The sequence below is a fragment of the Gopherus flavomarginatus genome, chromosome 9 (genome assembly GCF_025201925.1).
Source record: "Gopherus flavomarginatus isolate rGopFla2 chromosome 9, rGopFla2.mat.asm, whole genome shotgun sequence".
In the NCBI taxonomy this organism is placed as follows: Eukaryota; Metazoa; Chordata; order Testudines; family Testudinidae; genus Gopherus; species Gopherus flavomarginatus.
In genome coordinates, this window is record NC_066625.1 from 88,094,429 (window position 1) to 88,109,505 (window position 15,077).

Genomic DNA, 15,077 nt, shown 5'->3' on the forward strand with positions numbered 1-15,077 from the left:
CTTTCAACTACCTGAACGGGGATTCCAAAGAGGATGGATCTAGACTGTTCTCAGTGGTACCAGATGACAGAACAAGAAGTAATGGTCTCAAGTTGCAGTGGGGGAGGTTTAGGTTGGATATTAGGAAAAACTTTTTCACTAGGAGGGTGGTGAAGCACTGGAATGGGTTACCTAGGGAAGTGATGGAATCTCCTTCCTTAGAGGTTTTAAGGTCAGGCTTGACAAAGCCCTGGCTGGGATGCTTTAGTTGGGAATTGGTCCTGCTTTGAGAAGGGGGTTGGACTTGATGACCTCCTGAGGTCCCATCCAACCATGATATGATTCTATAATCTAGGTTTTTATAAGATCATCCATCACCTACATGCATTTTAAACAAGTATAACTCCATTTCCTTCAGTGGCGCTATTCCTGATTTACACCATGGAAAGCAAGAGGAGATTGAAGTCCTGACAGTGCTGAACATTAAATAGCAAGTTAGGGCCCAATTCTGTCCTTGGTTAAACTGGTGTAAAAGTTAGTGGAGTTTTTCCCCATTTACACTGGTGAGGGCAGTATTAGGCCCTTCCTATGCGACTTAACGGTATAAGTTAGTTTCTCTGCCTCCAGGCACCAACTCCAGGCACCAGCATTCCAAGCAGGTGCTTGGGGCGGCAATCTGCAAGGGGCAGCAGTCCGTGTGTTTTTGCAGCTCCAAGCAGCGCACCGAATTGCCGCCGCAGATGGCAGGGGCAGTCCGTGTGCAGTTAGGTGGCAAGCGCGTTTCCGTGGCAGCACAGCAGCTTCTATTTCAGCTGCCCACGGCGGCAATTTGGTGGTAGCTTCTCTCTTCATCCAGAAGACAGAAGCCGCTGAATTGCCACCGCCACGGAAACGTGCGTGCTGCCCTAAAGGCACACAGACTGTCCCCGCCGTCCACAGCGGCAATTTGGCGTGCTGCTTGGGACGGCAAAAACAGTAGAGCCGGCCCTGCTGCCTCCTGCCAAAAAAGCAAACCCTCTTCCAGCAGATTTTGTTCTTCTTTGTACCCTTTTCTGGGGCAGAACCAGTGGCTCCTTCACTTAACAGGCATTTTAATTTTTTCATTACTAAAATGGTTCCTGATGTGAGAAATCCCAAGAAACTCAAGTTAATCCTTAAATTCAGCAGGTTCCATATGCTTCAGACAAGACTGAATGCAAAGTTTCCACACTAGCAGTGAGAGAGAACAGCAGAGGTTTATCAGAGTTTTATAGATTGATACCTGCAATTTAGGATTTTTCAACTCAGATTATATTTATTATATTCGTTTGTATATTTCCCATGGGAATTCAAGCGTTTAAGGATATAGTGAATGTTCTCTCAGGCTAAACACAATGGTTGAGAAGCCTTATATAATTTTATTCTAAATCAATTAAAAATAGTTCCATACATCTGTGGTGACCCTAGGAAGAGGTTGAAACCATGTGTTGAACTGATGAAAAGTTCATATGGAGAATATCGGAGTGGCTAAGGGGAGGCACCTCTCAAAGTGACGGATTTATGCAGTGTATGCTGCAAAGGACAGTGTGGCTGGAGAATGCGCTTCTGGCTTCCTAAATTGCTCTTCCGCTTCACACATCTTTCTCAGCTTGAAGGCCTCACAGAAGTTTGTTGTTCCCAACATCCCATTGAAAACAAAATTACTATGTTCGTTTTCCATCCTCATTGACCTTGCTTGATTTCTCCCTTTTTGATTCAGAAGTAAACCAGATTTCTAAAAATGCTTCTTCCAAGGGTTTGAGGTTTTGAATATGATAAATGTTTTCTGCATGCTTCATTGCTGACTACTGACTAAACTGAAACTGTGCCATGTGTTTTCTAGGAAGAGGAGTAAGGCTGTACTACATTGGAGGAGAGGTGTTTGCTGAGTGCCTTAGCGACAGTGCCATTTTTGTCCAATCTCCTAACTGTAACCAACGCTACGGCTGGCACCCTGCAACTGTTTGCAAGATTCCACCAGGTAACCAAGCCTGGCTTTACTCACTTATGCTGCATGCACTATCCTATGTAACCTTTACAAGTGAAGAATGGGAGCTCTGCATACAGAAGTTGAGCTATTAAGAAAGTGAACTAGATTTAATTAATACTATTTGTTTATAGTAATCAGAAACCTAAAACCTATTTTATGCCATCTCCACAACTTCAGCAGTGTTCCTTGATAGCATGAAGGGTAAAGTTACTGTTATGAGAGTTTGTACTGTATATCAAGCCATCACCAGTGTCCTGGTTCGTAAAGATAAATGTGTAAGGGACCTTAAATAGATTCTGATTCATGTAAGCTCCTAGTCTGGATGTGCCTTGCAAACTATTGGTACTACACAAATAAGTAATACAATAGTAGTAGTAAATGTTTTTAAACCTTTTGCTGAATGAATGTATGAAGAAAATCTTTTTAATTTAGAAGCACCTGTGTTGTTCTCTGTTATTTTCCTTTTTCTATTTTATGTTAACACTTTTTAGTGTATTGATCTTATTTTCGGGAAACCACACATGATGCCATTTCATTGTCATGGTTGTAGTACTTATATCTATCTAAAACCTACTGAAAAGTCACAGGGGGATTTTAGTATCAGAGGGGTAGCTGTGTTAATCTGGATCTGTAAAAAGCGACGAAGAGTCCTGTGGCACCTTACAGACTAACAGATGTATTGGAGTATAAGCTTTCGCGAGTGAATACCCACTTCGTCAGACACGGGGGATTTTAATAGGCTTTACTTAGAAAATAAAAATACATTTATATATGTGAGTGAGTTGCGTTAGTTAAGTCAGGGCATGAGCATATTAAGCTCTTTTAAAAACAATTTTTTTATGGCAAAAGTATTTAGAAAATAATATTTGAAATAATGAGCAAATCCACCCTCGAGGTAGTGTTCTTGCTGGAGGCTTTGGGCCCATCCGTGGTCTCAATTTCCTTTCTCAGATGGTTCACGAGCAGCTTCCAGTGCTTTTAGGTTGCTGAGGTGACTTAACCCTCTGGCTAAATCACAAGAGTCCACTAGCTCCAAAATTAATTGGGTTATGTTTGCTTATGGACTTCAATCTTTTGCTCTAGGCTTGTGCCTGGCACAGAACTTCCTCTGCAGGTCTGCACTCCTCCACCATAGTCTTTAGCCCTCCTCTTGGGCTCAGTGTCCAGCCTTTTCTGAACTCCAAACCGTCCCTTCTTCCCCTTGTTCACAAGCGTTGCTGTATCCCAGCCTTAGAGAGTGGCAGCATAAGGGGAATCCATGCCCACTGCATGCTGTGGGTTTCCAGCCCATGAACCCTAAACAATTGGGAAATCTGCCTGTAATACAAACTGCCCTGTCTTTCATTTCTAGGACCTCTTCATATGTGCTTTCCCCGGCTTCCTCACTGGCCTTTTCCTGGCTCTTCTCTCGCTCTTCAGTGGAGCATCCCCCTACCCCCAGGTCTGCTCTCCCTGAAGCTTCTCCTCTTACTGAACACAAGCTTCCATATACCTCCCAGCAAGATTTGTTCTAGGATGGCCTGCTCCTTGATTTTCTCAGCAGAACTCTTCCAGACTCAACCAATGGGTAGCTAGGTCCTGTAGCCGCCAGGTCCTTATATGCAGACATGCTCCCAGCAAAAATGGTTTGATCCCCAAACAGGTGACAATATCAGTTATGGTCAGGCTCATAAAGCATGTTCAAGTGTGATTTTTTTAATCACTTATTATTCATCTTGATCCGAGCATTTGTTTTTCAAACTTGGACAGACTCCCAAATGAACACTAGTCTTGTGCCAAGTTTCTAAGTCCAGCAGTTTTTAAGTATTCTGGGTAAAAAAAAATGTGGCAATAATTTTTTACACTGGGAAACTTGTTATATTTCAACTACCCAGAACTCAAAACCAGCTGAATGGATTCTTCTTTAGCTTTCAGCTGGGACCAAGTATGGAAAATTTCAGTTTGAAGGGGAAATCTTTGGAACGTTATGAACAAGTGAAAAGAGGGTTATAAATGAAACAGTTCTGCATTCTTAACCATAGTACTTGCTACCAAACTATATAATGTAGTCCTGATATCTGACTTCTGACAGCAAGAGCTATTTTGGCAACTAACTGTCTACAGGATGGGGTGATGATGACTTCTGCTAATGGATACCATCTAAATTCAGCTTTTATGGTTTCTTTTGTTTTTAGCTTGTACATTTCTACTAATTCCATAATTACACTGTCAGCAAAATTAGCAAATAATAAGGGTTGAGGTTGTAATCAAGGTTTGCATTGTAATGCAGGGGAGATGAATGTGCTTTGTGTAGTGCACCTTCTTTATCTTTGGGAGGTAGAAGGAAGTGCCATGTTGTGATGCAGTCTGTTCTAAGTCAACAGAACCATGCTGAAGGGGCAGTAGGCCCATCATTTGGTATATCCTTATTTTTTAGGGGTTGAATTGTGGAGGTGTTGCATTCATAACCAAACTTAATTTCTTTTAGAAGCTTGCTTCTTATTTATGCAATCTGTCCATAATGTAATATGATTTGGGGATGGGGAGAGCGGAGTTAAGTGGTTTCTTTCCTTTGGCAGAAAAAAAATGGGATTTCTTATTTTAGTTACACTAATGCCATGTTGTCATGTTCCTTTTCTGACAGGGTGTAACTTGAAGATTTTTAACAACCAGGAATTTGCAGCCCTTTTGGCTCAGTCTGTGAATCAGGGTTTCGAGGCTGTGTATCAGCTGACCAGAATGTGCACAATCCGAATGAGCTTTGTCAAGGGCTGGGGAGCTGAATACAGGTCAGATCTTTTGTCTTCAACTTTCAGTAGACAGAACATTTGTGCTTATTATCATGAATCATGCATGCTCCAGTCCTTGATTTTGGGAGTCAGAGTGCTCAACAAGGTCTTTATATGCTACTTTTAGAGTAGGAGACTAAGCTAGCAGTAGTTTTATTAAAGCAGATGGTGTGCATTTCTTAGGGACCTGTTTTTCAAATGTTTTAATTTTGTTTCCATAACTGGAGAAATGAGAGGAAGAAGCAGATCAATCCAATATAGTACAGGCTGCGCCATTCCTCATTGGGAGGATGTATATCTGGTTATGGTGTTGTACAGTACAGGATCTCTAACTGGAGCTTAACTGTAGGTGAATCCAGATGTAAGAAAAATTACATGTTATTTATTTCTTGAAGTTAGATTTAAATTTGATTGCTGGAGTTTCTAATGAGCAGAATCATTGTGACTATTTATTAGTGGATTAGGTTTAGCCTTAACATTTCTTTTATCAGGGACTTGTGGGATTAAATTGAAAGCAGATTGTCTTGGAAATTTACATTTTAAGATATTGGTTAGGGTCATTGAAAAATTTTGGTAAAATCTAATTCTTCTTGCCCTATTCTCATTGCCTGCTACATGGCAGTTGTTGTTTAAATGTCCTTGTAATTACTGATCTGGCTTGCTGTTCTTTAGTTGTGGAAAGGACTATTGAGAGGACAAATTAATAATGACCACTGTAGTTAGGACATACAGTGTGGTGTTTCCCAATACTACAGTACCCGTACAGAGAGCACAGATTAAAAACAAATGCCAGAGTTTATACTGCCATCCTGAGTAGTATTGCATTTATCAAGCAAACAGCACTTACAAATACTCCATAAGTCACAAAGGAGGAAAGGCAATATTTGCTAATGCCAAATGGGGGAAGTGAAATTTGTCAGGAAATAAAGGTTGTTTTGTGACAGAACAACGTACAAAGGATTAAAACAAGATCTGCTCTTAAAAATAATTATTTGATGGTGTCCCTTTAAATCTACAGCTTTATTTAAAGAGTCTGGGGTGATATTTACTATCTCTGGATATGCTTGCAGACATGCCTGACTGGTTCTTCTTTACAGTCTCCTGCAGCAGAAGGGGTTGTGAGGGAAGGGGATGATGCTATAGTATCAGCTGGAGCCCAGGCCTCTCGCGTTACTCTCCCACTTCCTTTATCTCTCCAGATGTTTGGAGTCCATTTTGTTTTTAAATCTTCTGCACCCAGGCCAGACCATTTCAGCTGTGGCTCCCAGCCATGGTCTCTAATGAAATCCAGATGAGCATGACTTACTGGAAGTCAGCTATCTCATTGGAGTATTGTAGTCAGTGAAACTCTACACTCCCATTTACTGTATAGCAAAGCCCAACTTTTGCTTCCGTGCCAGGAGAAATTATGTCTAATTGTCTTTGTCATAGCACAGTTATTTGTTGAACTGATTCATCTGAAAAGCTTATTGAAAGCTGCATCCAGAGCATTGTTCTAGTAATCTGTGCTTTAGCTGCTTAACCAGTTGAGCAATCTGTTGGCAAGATGTTTGAGTGTTCTTGTGTTCCAGCGATCAGGGGGGCAATTGCATAAGAAGTCCATGACACACAGGCTCTTCTCTGACAGCAGAGCCTAATGCAGGCAAGCCAAATAGCAACAGAAGGCCTGCCTGGGCTAACTTACTGAAATCCATCTTCAAGCTGATGTGCTGTCAGTGAAGTCTGATTGTCTTAATAGAGAGTCAAAATAAAGCATAATGTTGTAGACTTGGGGACGGGGGAAACAGCATGCTAAAGAATAGATTTGTATGTAATGGTGCTAAGGCACTTGTTGGTATGCTCTTTGTCAGCTAGTGTTTGAGGAGCAGATAAATGTTCCGTGTTAATTTCAGTGGGCGTTTTAATTTCATAATGGCCATGAAGGGGATATTATGCTTCACTGAAATGTCAGAGTGAGCGAGGGAGTTGCTTCACTCTCCCTTGCAATCCTTTTGTCCAGGTGGCTCAGGAGACATCTTTTAGTACACAAGACTCACCCTTGGGGCACTGAACTATGTAAACCCTGCCAGTACATCCACTCTTGTGGCAGCACACAGTATGCTGCCAGCTCTGGTCAGCCACGCCTGATCTGGAAATGGGTTTGGTGCCTTCCAGGCAGTGTCTCCATTTTAAGATCAGAGGGTAATGGATATATATTCATAGATAGACTAGATTGCAGCTCTTGCCCATGTAGGCAGCTAAGAAGGGGTCTTCTCACTGCTGTTCTGCAGCTCAAATAGCTGTTGCACAACGCATGTAGCAGCCCCTCAGAGATTACCCCAACACCAGCTAGGGTCTTGTTTCAGCAGCAGCTTTTCCCAAGGCCACTGAGGCTTTGGCTTCCTCTTCTTAAATGATTAAAGCATAAGAGACTGAGGATGGGTTCTAAGCTGAGATACAGAGTACACTTCTCTCCAGCCTCTTCCTTTTCTGCAACAGCTGCACCTGCCCCCCAGCCCCAGAACAAGACCCATAAGCCTTCCCTTGGTGAAAAGCTGAAATCCAACTTGCTGCTCTCAAGCAGAAGGAGAGATTTCCCCCATCCTGTCCCTTGGTCTTCCTCTCCCTGCTCCGTGGCCCTCATGCCTTGTGGAGGCACATCACCTGCTCCAAATGGCATCTGACCTGATGGGGGAGGATTTAGTAGGAGGGCTGGTTGAGGAAGGAAGGGGATGCAGGCCAAGATAGAAAACTCAGGGTTGTGAGTTCAATCCTTGAGGGGGCACTTAGGGATCTGGGGTAAAAATCAGTACTTGGTCCTGCTGGTGAAGGCAGTGGACTGGGCTCAATTACCCTGCAGAGGTTTCTTTTCAGTTCTGTGAGATATAGAAGTTCCACTAGGCAACAGCTCTGGCTAAGCCTCCTCCATCCACTCACTACAGCTTCCACCTCTCAGCTCCTTGAATTGTTTCAGAAATTCAGGTTAGTGGCATCCCATGGATTAATGATGTGTTTCTGAAATACCTACTGGTCTAGTTGTGTGTGTATGTATAATAAAAAATTATTTTTACAGTGCCTGGCAGTTCTGCTTCTTAGGTGCTCCATTTATTCAATTGGTCAAATCCAAACTTTTCTCCTCCCTACAACAGCCCTGGAAACAGCATAACTGCACCAATTACTGCACTTGCAGGGACTCAGAGCCTGTGGAGGGGGGAAGGGTGGGAAATGCAGAGATCCAGTGCATGGGTCTGAACTCTTTCTGCACACTGCCAAGCTGTTCTCTGCAGAAGTCCTGCTGTGCAGACCAAGCCACGCCTTCAGAGTGGGTGTAGATGTCAGCTGGGTGAGATCCCCATAAATCTTTCAAAAATTCTGCCATATCTGAACTTTAACCAGCTGCTGAAACCCAATTCTTTCATTGAGAGGGTATCCTGATTTTTATTTTTAAATTACACACATAGTGAAGTGTGAGATCCAATCTAATTATAAGAGACAAGGTCTGTGAAAGGCATTTAGACGGTAGCCTTCCTTTCTATCTAGAGGCTCAAATGTTGCCTCCTTTCAGAAATCTTTAAGTAGTAAGTAGATGCTATTGCAGTTATCTTCTGCCATGATTGTAAAGCATATGGAAGGGGGAAAGGGTTTTTTGGGGCTTTTGTAAAAAGCATTTGGCAGCATATGCACAAAACATGTTATAGAGAAGAAGGACATTGTCTAAGCAGGAAAGGATGTTTTAGTAGCTGTAAAATCTCTTCATATTTTTAAAGTTTTATAAGTTACATTTCTGTTCTTTTTTTATTCTTGTAGGCGGCAGACTGTGACCAGTACCCCCTGCTGGATTGAACTGCATCTTAATGGCCCTTTGCAGTGGCTAGACAAGGTCCTTACACAAATGGGTTCCCCAAGCATTCGTTGTTCCAGTGTATCTTAAGGAAACCTCTCCTTGAGGGGCAAAACAAGAACTCTGGAAAATGGAATCAGTTTAACTCTTAGCAAAAAGCATAATAAATAAATTCTCCATAGTATTCACATGATCAGAAAAAACATGAATTGCAAAAACAAGAGGTTATTTTTAAATGAAGTGCTCATTTTAAGCCACTTCCCTGAAACTGTGTTAGCACATATTATGGGCCATTGGAGTAAGAATTTGAAGCTGATGTTTTTCATGCTAAGAACATGGACTTCCGTTTTAGTGGCGTGAAGCAAACATTCTGCATTTAAATCCTTGTTGTGCCTATGTTGCCTCTGCTGTGTACAGCTCTGATCACGGGGAAGCTGCTTTCACCAGGTGCTCACTGGGTTGGGGGTTTTGTGTTACAGAACTTCAGCCCAATGCAATGTAGCATCTCTGTAAAGCAGATACTATTGAACATTGCTGCCATGGCTTGCTTCTGCATTACTCTCTGACAGCCTGACAGGCATGTCTCTGCCCTTTCTGAATGAGCCCACCACAGCAGAGGTGTTCAATAAAAACAACACACTCACAAAAGAGATCCCTCCAACAAAGCACCGAGGAGTCCCCCAGAGGGAGTGTTTTTCCCTTGCCAGAAAGTGGGCAATGAGGCAGGCCTGGCTTTGTGCGTGAGATGTACAGTTAATATCACAGTAATCTCAGAGACTGGGTTTATGTGAAGCAAAAGACTGATGTTAAGGTTTGTTTTAATGTCATTGAAGTGATATTGATTGGCTGGGGCAGCTTTCAGACAAGTGTTTGTAACTCATTGCAATTAGCTCTTGCCACATCTGGTTGAGTTTAAGCCTTACTTGCTAGCTAGGCCATTTGTATTACTTACATGAACTTTTGTATTGTATCCTCGCAATATGTTGAATGGTGTCTTAACTTTTTAAATTTTATGGGCTTAGTGAACTTAGTGGTGGGGCGGAGGGAAGAGAGCTACTCAGTCCTTGCTGCCACATTCAGAAAGAGCACATGGGAGTAACCTGATTTAGAGCATACAGTGCCGTCACATGCCACTCTACAAATTCAGCTAGGACATCTCAGATACAGAAATACTCTCTGCTGTTAAAGACTACTCTCAAGGTGTTTTGTTGCCTATTGGAGAAAGTATAAGGGGAGAACATGTTTTTTACATATATTAAAAAAAAAAAATTATAATATCCTCCCTTGACAGTTGTAATGGTAGTTGTTCCCTGTAGTGACTGTCATGGCAAGCAGAAATAACCTCCACAACTGGAAAAAACAAACAAACCCATACTGCTGGCTGCAAGCTAAAATTTGCCATACACATTTCATAACTTATTCTTTGCCACTCAATCATCTATTTCTCTTTGTTCCTGTTAAATATCATATGTGTTTGTGCCAAAATGTCAAGAAAAAAGCCTACCACGTTCAGAATTTCCTATGGAAATCTGATGTAGAAAGTCAGTTACAAACCTACGTCTGACTCTGGGAAGTGTAGAATGCTCTTTGCAGTGCTTTGTGATAAATAAAGCCTCAATCCTGAAAGCACTTATGCACATGATGAACTTTTAGAGGTGAGTAGTTCCATTGAACTCCACGTGACTACTCTTGTGTGTGTGCATTTGCAGAATCACGGCCTAAGTTTCATCACTGGGCAGTGAGCTTTTGATGCCATTTCACAGATGCGCTTCAGGTATCTGCATGTGTCTGGTTTGTCTGTGTACTAAGGCTTTTATTACATACTTATTCCCTTGGTACCCATTTATGTACTGCCCAAAATAATTGGTTGCCAAAATCACATTTTTGTGTTCGGAGGCATCCCAAGGGAAGCTACAAGGAATTCTTTCTTTAGTATGCATACCGGACAAATTCTCCTAGAGTTACCCTGCTACACAAGCTTTCTGTCCCTACGTGCAGGAGAGTGACTATGCTGTCAGTTTCACACTCAAAATGCCCTTCAGGAGATTCCTTGCCAGTGTTGTTTTCTCCTAGCAAATAAAAGGATGTTTTGGAGGACGACTTTCCATCAAAGGTGAGAAATGACCTGTAGTGCGTAATTCATGCTTGTGACCGAGAATTCCGGAGCAGACTTGCAGTGGGACTTGTGCTCCCACTGAAGAATCTTCCTCTGCAGCTTTGACTGGAGCTCTCATGGAGCATCAGTGCTTGAATCAGAGTACTGGAGGTTTCTGTCATTCACTATTTCTGCAGTGCATTTGAATTTGTTTAACTATGAATGCCTGTGATTCATGCACTGAGGGGGGGTTGCTCCAGCATTGCTCCAGAGGTGCATGTGTGGGACTGAGTAATATGGTATTTGCAAGCCATTTAAAAAGAATAGGTCTGACTGTCACTGTGGATTGATTTGTTATACGTTGGCTTCTTTACTTTCAGATTTCGGCTTCTGACATAATTGCATGGAAAGATCTATTCTGGAGCTTATTACAAAGTTGTTTTGAATTGATGTTATGGTTTAAAAAAAAATTGCTATGTAAAAGTGGCCCTAGGTTTCTTCCCTGAGCATCTGTAGTCAGATCTTCTTATTTCACTGCACAAGCCGTTCTCTACTTCCTCACATAATCGTGGAGGAAGCAGGCCTCCATTCTCTCTGGTGCCTTAGCAACAAAAATGACATTGTACATTTCTGATTGTTGAATCTTTATGACTCGTGATGATGTAAAACAGAAATCCTAAGTTTGACTTTCAGATTCCAAACTGAGTGTGCAGGGTAGCAGCTACGGTAAGGAGCCAGTTGTCTTTTTTTTTTTTATATGAAGTTCCCAGAGAGAATCTCCTTCTTCGAATCTGATTTGCACGTGGACTTATTTGACAAAGCAGATATCTGTTTTATTTCACAGAGGATTAAAACCTGTAATCCTTATTAATATATAGCACAAAAAGCAGTATACAGATCATGATGGTAAACTATGATTAACAACATCATTCCTATAAAATGAATTCAACTAGAAAATGTAAGTCTCTCAGGCAGTGCAATTAGAGAAAAATAATGAGGAAAAAAGGTATCTTAATTTGAATCCTCTCTTTCCCTTCTTTGCCTTCTCACTGATTCATAATAGCTTTACGGTTTTAAAGTCACCTTTTAAGTTCAAGAAGAAAGTACTGTACCTTTTAAACAGCCGAAAAGACGAGGGGAGGGGGTAACATTGTGATCCAAGGGTTTTGTGTTGCAGTTTCAAGTGGATATTGTACAGGTAAAAGCTTGTTCCCCATCAGATTTGGAACGTACTTAATGTGTCTTAATCATGTCATTTGTGGCCGACACTACTGAAAGGAAATAGATAGCACTTGGGCATAGCTTACTGTACTCAGCATTGCTCCAGAGGTGCATGTGTGGGTTGTTTTGTTTTTTTACTTATTTTCTAAAACTTTATTATGGTAGCTTTGATATGTAGCACAAATGTATGCAGTCTACCATGCCTTAGCTTAGATTACATGTGTACTGGAATATCCTCTCATTTAGCTGTAGTCTTGGCTAGTTGACCAGGATTTCATACATTTTTGTTATAAGCACAGAGTCATTAGCAGGAACTTTGACTCTTTTTTTAATTGGTGTAGCCATACACAAGGGCACGGCTGCTGGCAGACGTTACAGATGGCCTTGTGATTTTTAATGACTGTGGTGAATTTTTTTATTATTAATGTATTGGACTGAATTGCAGTGTGTATTTTGTGTTTAGCTTGTCTTAGACTAAAATCCAGTGCTATATACTTGATTTAATGAACAGCTATAAAATGTGTGTGTGCAAAGAGGGAGGAATTGGAAGCATATCCAACTTTCCTCAAGGCTCTTGCTATAAACCTTTAGCCAAGGAATGATGATGGATAGGTGACCTTAAAGAAATAATTTCTATTCGACCAGTTTTCTCTCCTCTTAGAGGCAAGTATACTTGGAACAGTACAGAAATACTCTGTAGGGTGACAAATTTTCATAGCTGAGTCTGAAGCAGCTAATGTAGACGTCCATATCTCATTCCAGTTACTTACTGGAAGAAGCACTAGGAGGTAGAGCATAGCTCTGCGAAAGACTTCAACAACACAGTAAAATAATCTCGGTGTGAGCTCTCCTGATACTCTGAGGCACTGCGTAGGTAGAAGGAATGGAATATCAATAAACTGGTCTAAGGTAGAATGAGAAATTATTAGTCACTATATAGTAGTTGATTGAGCTGTATGGTTAAGAAATTTGGTATATTCTTATACATGTTTTAATATTTATCTAGTTTCTTCGAATATTCAGATGAATCAAATGTTTAATTTTTAACAGAGCGCTTCAGGGTTGAGATTAAAGATCTGAGGTTTCTCATATGCTCCTCTCTGATGATTGTTAATAATTAGGATGTTACTGATGTGAGAGCAGCTAGACATCTGTCCTAGAGCTGATCAGCAGATCCTTGCAAATTAAACAAAACATGGACTTTGGTTCCATTTACTTCAGTTTACGTTGCAAAAGCCCTTGTTTGGGTGGCTGTTCTTTTGTCTTTTAACAATAAACGCCATACACAGATGGGCCATTGCACTGCGCTCTTCAAGTCTTCTAGTTTAATTATTTTACAACAAAATGATACTTTAAAAATAATAAAAGAAAGCATTACTCTGTAAATGTTTTGATTCATCTTATGCTTCCTCCCATACGTGAATGCTAGACCAATCTGCACCACTGCACCCTGTTCCATCTTGAGGATGGAGGAGGCCCAGCTCTTTGTTCCTGGAGGGAATTATTCCGCCTTTTTGTAGCTGTCTATGATCATGTTTGCATTAGTATTTAGATTTTCTTAACCTGAGATTGTATGTTAATGAATGGTTCAGTTGCCTATGTGCTTTAGCTTAAGCATTATTCATTCACCTGTTGTTACTAAAGGCCTGTACCATGTATGCCCTCTTATGTCATATGTGAAACTTCTATTTTTGTCATTTTAATAAACTTTAATTTGAAAAATAAGGCTTTTTGGCAAGTAGATGTCATTGTACTTGAAGACATGAGGATTGAGCTGGAACACATTTATAATTCTAGAAATCAGTTAACAATGCAGAACCAATAATATCTTCAGCTACCGAAAATGTCCGTGGTTGTGTGTATAAATATGGGATTACACACATGAGAGGTCATTGTTCCTTTTAAAGTTTTGCAAGTTATGCCATATGAAGCCCACAAGAAAGTGATACATGAAGTCACAACAGGTTGGTTTGTTTGTTTACTTTTATTTTCTTTATCACTTGACTGCAAAGTGCAGTCGCATCATGGTTTAAGATGAAAGGGATGTGCTGCCAATGTGGGAAGATCAAACATGGTTAACGGTTCAGTGCTTGCCTAATATACCAAACTATCCACACTCATTCAGAAGTTTTGAAATGTGAAAACTCATCATTGTCAAAGGCCTGTGGAGTACATAGAAATATCTACAGCTTTAGCCTGGACCTCTGTTTCTAAAATCACTTGTGTTTTACACCTCAGAGATCTAAACGTCAGGTATAAAATCCTTGAAGTCTTAGGTTTAAATATCATGGGCAGCTCAGCCCTTCGTCTTTCCAAAGAAGAGGACCTTTTTCCTGTATAGTTCTATATACACCATATATTAGTAAAAAACATAAAGCCGTACTAACGGATAGGTCTGTAACCAGGTTGTCATTCATTGTGATAAGTAAGTTGAAAGCCCTTCCCTTAGGATAGTAAGATCAACAAGTAAGGAACCTGCCCTTTGATCAGGGTTCCTACAGTAGAAACTTGTTACAGTTGTATTTGAATATTTCATATATACCAAACTATCCACACTCATTCAGCAGTTTTGAAATGTGAATTGCACATCCTTACGCAGAACAGCTTGGTCTGAAAGAGACTGCTAGCTGGTGTTTTGGAGATTGTTGGCAACTTGTTAGATATTGTAGCCCTTTCCTTTCAGAAGGAGGCGAGATGGTAGTGTCTGTATTCCCACTAACTTTTTTTTTTTTTTAAAAGCCGGGAACAATAAAAAATACACTATGCAAACTTATGGAGTTTGTCAATCTCTGCTCAGAGGGTCTGCTACTGAAAGAGTAAGTGAGAGCATGTGCACTTTGGGATTGCCATGGGGAAGTTGCACGCAGCACCTTTATTATGCACAACTCCAGTCATTCCTGACTTTGCATTTTTGTGAACCATAGGATTCATCAGTTGCCTCCAAAACTTAAAACCACCAAAACTTAAAACCTACAGCATTCCTTTTAACAGTGTTAGTATCAGTTTTCTATATCTCCCCTCTGTGGGGATCAAGTCCTATAATGGCAACACTAAAAATAGCTCTTCTCAGCTCCATCTTGTAAAATTACAGACTCTAAATCTAATCTTCTCTGGATGCTCATGTGTAGCCCACTGCCTGGAGTTGCGTACGCACATCATGGAGCAATGGTACAGTTGCCTTGGTTT

The 15,077-nt window shown here is 40.9% G+C and overlaps 1 protein-coding gene across 5 annotated transcripts in view; it reads left to right on the plus strand.

Annotated features, from left to right (window-relative positions):
- Positions 1-8,676, plus strand: part of SMAD3 (SMAD family member 3) — a 288,894-nt gene extending 280,218 nt beyond the window's left edge. For all 5 annotated transcript variants that reach the window (XM_050967589.1, XM_050967590.1, XM_050967587.1 and 2 more), the window contains 3 exons: positions 1,841-1,978; positions 4,611-4,755; positions 8,542-8,676. In XM_050967589.1, the coding sequence (XP_050823546.1) occupies positions 1,841-1,978; positions 4,611-4,755; positions 8,542-8,665 (407 nt within the window). In that variant the 3' untranslated portion in view covers positions 8,666-8,676. The remainder of the gene's footprint in view (positions 1-1,840; positions 1,979-4,610; positions 4,756-8,541) is intronic.
- Positions 8,677-15,077: the final 6,401 nt, after the last annotated feature.